The 7,163-nt window shown below is 41.1% G+C and overlaps 1 protein-coding gene across 1 annotated transcript; it reads right to left on the reverse strand.

The window, feature by feature from the left end:
- Window positions 1-8: 8 nt before the first annotated feature.
- On the reverse strand, window positions 9-6,977 carry KARS (lysyl-tRNA synthetase; the record flags this gene model as incomplete). The annotated part of the gene is made up of 12 exons (XM_008935926.1): window positions 9-184; window positions 1,378-1,504; window positions 1,834-1,919; window positions 2,565-2,650; window positions 3,914-4,087; window positions 4,174-4,336; window positions 4,574-4,693; window positions 5,214-5,339; window positions 5,512-5,698; window positions 5,970-6,063; window positions 6,453-6,618; window positions 6,827-6,977. Coding segments are annotated over 12 exons (1,656 nt in total), but the record flags the coding sequence as incomplete, so codon positions are not given.
- Between the last annotated feature and the right edge of the window lie 186 nt (window positions 6,978-7,163).

The following is a 7,163-nucleotide window of genomic DNA, read 5'->3' on the forward strand; positions in this document are numbered from 1 at the left end:
CGACAAACCTGGCAGCGGCGCTGCCGTTCTCAGCACTTACCTTGATGTTGTTGGAATCGGTGAGGAACATGGCGAAGCGATCGATGCCCATGCCCCAGCCACCTGTAGGGGGCAGGCCGTACTCCAGCGCCGTGCAGAAGTTTTCATCAATAAACATGGCTTCATCATCACCTGCAGCTTTTGCCTAAATTGAGAAAATTAATAGAAAAACATGGGTGGTACAGAGCTAGACAACCCCTACCAAAAAGAAGGGAATCTAAAAACTGGTATTTTAGCAGCCATGTAACTGATGAAACCAAAGCCCTATACAGGTGCCTAAATAACAGATGAAGGAATCTCAGCACCTGAAGAACTGTGGAGGTCGCTTCTAAAACAGCTCTAGGCTCAATTCCTTCCTAAGTTTTCTTTCTAGGCAAAACCCAGGCCCTTCAGTAAAAGCCATCTCCAGCGCCATATGGCAGCAGATGACAGTGGAATAAACTGCTTTCACAGACTTCTCAGGTTCTTCATTGCTTGCAACTTCCCCTTTAATGTCTGTAGAAACAACTAAGAAGCTACTGCAGCAAATATATATACAGCAGACCAAAGGTGAAAGAAATACATAATATTATTCACCCTCAACATTTTGAAATTTGCTATCAAGTAAGTTAGTTAACCTAAGTTTGTTTTCCTAGTTTTGACAATTGTTTAATCCCCTCGGGCACAGTGAAGACATTAGAAGCAGTAGGAAGGACAGGAACTCTTTCTGTAGACCACATCATCTGATCCCAGTCATGAGTGGGCACACGTGCATCCATGACGTTCATACCCAATTAATAACAAAATCAGTTTCAGTCGCTCCTTTCTAAGGCTCATCTAGAGAAAGACAGTACTGTGACTTTGCAGGCCTAATAAATTTCCATGTCTGCAGCTCTATGCTGTGAGCTAATTTAAAATAGTGATAACTCAGTTCAGGAAATTAGGCTATTTCTTACACACCATTCAACCACCTACCAGACACAAAAAATTATTTAAGGATCTAGAACTATAACGTTGTATGACTTCACAAATACTTAATTGGGTAGAAGTCACTTTCAACCTGAGCCAGACAGAGGAAACACTTTGCACAGTTGCTGTTTTTCAGAGTAGTACTTCAGGTCGCACTACTAAAAAAAAATCTAATCAGCAGCAGTGTTTGCACACTTGCTCTCTAAGGTGAACAAGGTTCCTTTAAAAGGAATTAACTTTTAATGACAGACTTTCACTTGTGTGAGAAACACTCAAAGTAGTAGCAACCCTTTTCAGCAGTAGGGACTCGTGACAGATTTGGAACAGACACAGGAAATCCTCTTTGCTTACGTGCCTGGATCGCTGACTCACTACCAGCAGAGCTCCTACCTTGGCCTGGTCCTGGAAGAGCTGCCGCTGCCGGGCGGGGTCGTTGAGCTCCGTGTAGGCGTTGCACACTTCCTTCCTCATCACAAAGAGCTCGAAGCGCTCCGTCAGCCCGGGCTGCGAGCGATGCCTGTGCCAAGGCAAAACAACCATCCCTTAAAATAAACATCCTCACAGAAGCGAAGAGCACGTGGACTACAGTTCAGGAGTACTGCCCACACTTAGCAGAAACAGCGGTCAAAACTTCAAACGTCTAAGCCTCATCACACCGCTTCTCTAGACGATGGGCTTCACCGCTCAGGAAGCATCTGCCTTGGTTGGTGTCAGAATTCAAAACCAGTATGCAACATCAAAAGCTCTGTTTTCACATATATGATTTCCTAAAATCTTTTTTCTTTTAAATAAAGTAGGAGTAGAGGGTTTAAAGAATTACACGCTGACTGTATCTCATACTCTTACCATTTGGCTAGAGGACTCATAATCTGTGGGTGATCACAGATGAATGTAGGGTTGATACAAGTTACTTCCAGGAATTCACCAACTAGCTGGGAAAGTGAAAGCAGAACAGTTATGTAGAATACAATATCACTTTCTTAGCACCACCTTCCCCAAACATCCTACTTCCCTCTCTTCGCTACTGAAGAAGGTACTATAAAACTTTCTCAACTAGTAATTCCTGATCATGGTAATGCCTTCACTAACAGAGTATGTGTCCTAAATTGGATACGGAAAGTGACATAGCAAAAACTGTACATAAAAAAAAAAATTCGGATGTTACAACAAAGGCCAGTAAGAAAAACAGCTATCAGGCAATATTTTGGGTACAAAAGAAACTTACTACAATTTATAGAACTCCTCCATGGCAAGCCTACCAGTTTGGCAAGGTACATACAGATCTCACAAACAAAACTGACATAAGATAGGGGAGATGTGCTTTAAGCACAAGAGACCAGGTATCAAATTAAAATCCTCTAGTGTTCACATTAACCAAGTATCAGTAAACTACATTTTGGTGTAGACAACAAAAAATCATCTTGACCCAGCAAAGTTTTCTTGCTGTGCTACAGAAATAGCCAAAATGTGTTTTATCATGTTTTCCTGGATGCAGCTAAACTTTTGCTCTGAGATTTCTATTGATACAGACAGATCCTCAAAGACATTAGGGTTACAAAAACAGCACCTATACTTACTCTGTCAAGAAGCCTGGCTGTTGTTCTGGGAGGGGGGCACTCAACATTTCTCTCTGTACAAAGGTCATCAAAGAACCTGCGAGTTTCTGAAAATGTTGTAGACAGAAATTAGAGAAGCCACCCAGGCAAACTCATTTTTTTTCCTTTCTGCATCCTACAATGTGTCTTAAGAGTGACTTACATAATCTTAATGGCATATATCACAGAAAACATGAGCTTAAATTTAAGCTTACTGAAATAGTTTTTTAAATCAGTTTTATAGTGGGTTAACCCTGGTTGAGCACCAGTTACCCACAAAGCCTCTATCAAAAAGAAAAAAAGATGGAGACAAAATCCTTGTGGGTAAAAACAAAGGCAGTTCAATTAGAAAGCACAGCCAAGCATTGCCATGAGTGGAAACAAAGGAAAAAAACCCGAAGATTTATTCTCTACTTCCCAACCCCAGGCGATATCTGGCCCTATGCTGGGAAGCAGGGCTCCAAAACATGTAGTGGTTGCTCCTGTGGACAAAGGGGAGCGGGGGGGCTTTTTACTAGCTTTATAGTTGAGCCAATGTCAAATGGTATGGAATAACCCTTTGGTCAGTTCAGATCAGCTGTCCTGGTTATGTCCTCTCCCAAGCTCTTGCCCACCTCATCCTACTGGGAGGCAGAGGTGTTAGAAAGCCTTGGTGCTGTGCGAGCGCTGCTCAGCAGCAGTCACCACGTGGCTGTTACCAACACCCTTCTAGCGCCCCACACAAGACTGCACCATGAGGGCTGCTACAGGAAAATCAGTTCAGTTAGACTCAATACAGTTTACACTGAAACACAAGTTTTTTATATTTAAGAAGCTTGACAGCAGTTATGCACAACCCCACACAACTGCTGGATATTATTTGGTAGGTGATGGGGGGGTGGAAAATCACTAAAAAGCATATGAACTTGTTTTCTTATGGTTTTGAATTCCAGGAATAAAACAGCACATACAAAAATTTTGAAGAAGGCCTAAAATAATCATACTTGTAACCTATAATCACAAGCATGGAGACTCAATCACACAAAAGCCAGAAGAAGCAAGAAATAAAAAGCTGGGTCTCTTCAAGAGATAAAGAATTCCCCAAATCAGGCCTCTTGACGATACAGCATCACACATGCTCTACAAAGGAAGAGGCAAAGGAGTCAGATCCTGCCAAAGACTGCAAGACGTGAGACCTTCCTTCTGGAGTCTTGGGTAACCAAGCCAGAGAAAAGCAATCCACGTGCTAGCATCACCTCAGAGAAGCAGCTGACAGACTGCAGGCTGAGAACTTGAGACATTTTGCTCTCTGTTAAGGAAGAATCATAGAATATTTATACTCAGCATCTGACCTTCAGTTTCAAAACATTCAGCTGATGGAAATTTCACCCCTAGGGCCTTTTCCAAATCGTACACCATACTAATTCGCTGGAAGGGAGGGGTAAAATCTATCTCATAGGCCTGTCCATCTTGACCATCTGGATGATAAGTGATCTTGTAACTTCCAGTGATATGTTTCACCATGCCTACAAAAGGAACATGATGCTTAAGAGAAGAGTACGCCACATAATATGGATCTTTACTCTCTTTTAATGAATATTGCATACGTCACCTGAAAGCAGCTTTTCTGTAATCTCCATCAAGTCGTGGTAGTCTGCGTAAGCCATATAGAACTCACAAGTTGTGAACTCAGGGTTGTGAGTCAGATCAATTCCTTCATTCCGGAACTGGCGCCCAATTTCATATACTCTGTCGATGCCTCCAACCACCACCATCTAAACAAAAGGAAACTCTAGTAACACACTAACAACTTCTCAAGTAGTAAAAAGAGAGCTCAAACACACATAACTGCAATGTGACCTTACAAATCCCATTCAAGATAGATTTTGTTTCCTCCAGCCCAATGAGCACCCTTCAAGAATAAACCTTGTTTTAACTACGTATGCTTTTTCAGAATAAAACCACAACATTCTGGAGAATACAAACTTAGCCATGAGCAGCTTGTATTTTACCTTATGGTAAAGCTCTGGAGCAATTCTCATATATAAATTCATATCCAGCTCATTGTGGTACGTGATAAAAGGTTTTGCCACCGCTCCACCTGGAATTATATTCATCATAGGAGTTTCAATCTGTAAAAAGTAACAACAACAACAACAGAGTAACAGTGGTGTACATGTTTCTAACCTCCTACCTGAATGCCCTGCTTTAGTCTAATTTGTTTCCAAAGAACTCTGTAGATCAAGCAAACAGACCACAGCTAGCTTTGATGAAAAATTTCTGTGTTCTGTACTCCACAATAGATCTTAAGATAAAACGAGCTTACAAGAGGTAAAACCTCCATTCATCTCTGGAGGCAAAATACCATTTCAAAGATGTTATTTCCACCTTAATTCACTGAAATAAGGAAAGGACAGCAGTGGTTTGAAGTTCTATTTCCCGAGTTACCTTGCCAAATGAGGAATTGTCTTGACTTTGAAAAGAGAGGAAAGGAATGGCTCCCATTACATTAAACTGATAAAATATATCCTGCTGAGATAAATTATTCTCATTTCTGTAAATACTTTGCATATGAGCCCAAATATAAAGCATCCTTGAAGCTGAGAAGCTCTAAACACATTCAGTATGCAGAGAGAAATAAACAAGCCTTACCTCAAGGAAGCCCAACTCATCTAGAAAGCTCCGAATGTATGTAATGATCTTTGCACGGGTTATAAATTTCTGCCTCACATAATCATTAAGAATTAAATCCAAGTATCTCTGACGATATCTCGTTTCCTGAAAAGAATAAGTCTCTTTAGAACAAGCTAGACAAACTGTGCTGCCAAAGGAAATTACCACAACAAAACTAATGCTCTTTAGTTGACTGATACCATCAGCAGATATAAAAGGTTGTCCATTCAGACCTATCCAGCAAATTGCCTCCAAGAGTGACAGGTATGACAAGTACCTTATCTTTGAGGCCAAAGTGAAGATGAGGCAACATGTGCAGGCATGGAGACAACAGTGTTATTTCATATGGAATAATACTCAGCTCCCCTTTCTTTGTTTTCCCAGGATTCCCCTCTACACCAATAATGTCCCCACGACGCAGCCGGTTGTTAATACGGACATACTCTTCCTCAGATTTGTAGAGCCTGTAATTACAAGACCAGTGTAAGCAAGCTTGTTTAAAATGCAATATTCCAAATAGTCCCGGGAGTCTCTCCAGAATCCCAATCCCTTAAAAAACATGGTTTTTCCTCCAGGAAAGCCAACCACAATATCCAGCACCAAACACTACCTGGCTGCCTAAGCCAACCCACAGATGAACAGCCTGACGAGATGAAGGACAGAATGCCTAAATACAGATCTCTAGGCCCCAGAATGCAGTTCTGTTTAAAACACCAGTGAACTACTTCTACTTACTTGGAATTTGCCATGACCTGCAACTTGACTCCTTCACCACGAAGATCATAGAAAATCAGCTTTCCTCCTGAGGCACGCTTTGCATGGATTCGACCTAAATATTGAAGTATGCAGAATGTCAGGAAGAGTCCTTAGCAGAAAGGGGCAAAAGCCACATTATTATCACTTGGACAAAGGATTGTCAGCTCTGAACTGATCACAACAAGTTAAGTCTCAAAATTAACGTCACTTGACAAAAAACATGTGAACTTTGGGTCCTGAAGCCCACATCACAATCTGGCCTTGTAGTTTTCAGGGATGTCGCATGTGTTGACTCGGTATGAAAGCCCACTTCCTGAACAGTCTAACACTGCCTGTACAGACTTCATAACCAAGTAACAGTGGATCAGCAGAATTCAGAGACCCCCTCCATCACTAAAAGTAGCTAAGAGCTGGCGTAGCAAAGCAACAGACCACTTTTCTGTATCCCAGATAAGCCACTACCTGCCACTCTCACTGTAATGTCTGTCAGGTGATCTCCTGGCTGCAGGTAACTGTACTTCTCTATAAAACTCAAAAGAGATAAGTCCACATGGAACTTGTGGGGATAGGGGTCTTCATCTGTGCCCTTCAGCTGCTGGACCGCAAGGCTACGGATCTTGTAGTATTGCTGTGACCAGAAACAAACAAAATCAAATTATTTTGTTACAAACTGAAAATATTTTACAGGCTGTAAATTAAAACACTGCTGTATTAATATAGGAACATGTAGGTCTCTCCCCTTTTAACCATTTAGTTCCCCCTGAATAAAAAAAATGAAATTTAAATCAATAACTTTTATTCTCAGAACAGTAAAAAGCATGAGGCCTGATGCTCACATTTGGATCCAAGCTTTCCTCATCAGCACCGACATTATTCTCAGAGTCAGAATTCACAGAAGGCTTATTTGAATGCTTCTCAGTTTGCTCTTTCTGCTTTGCCTCTTTTTCAGCTATTTTTCTCTCAGCCTTTAAACGTCTCTTAAGCTCACTGCAAAAAAAAAGGAAAGCAGATGCAACAGGTACGCTGATACTTCTACAGGGAAACACTTGGCAGGATCCTGCCAAAAGCTTACTGTACTATATCTATAAATATATATATAGTATTTTTATATATAATACTTATATATATATATAAATAGTCCTATCATTTCTCCTACTTTGCCCAAAAGTCAAA

The sequence above is a fragment of the Merops nubicus genome, unplaced genomic scaffold, assembly GCF_000691845.1.
Source record: "Merops nubicus isolate BGI_N331 unplaced genomic scaffold, ASM69184v1 Scaffold38362, whole genome shotgun sequence".
NCBI lineage: Eukaryota > Metazoa > Chordata > Aves > Coraciiformes > Meropidae > Merops > Merops nubicus.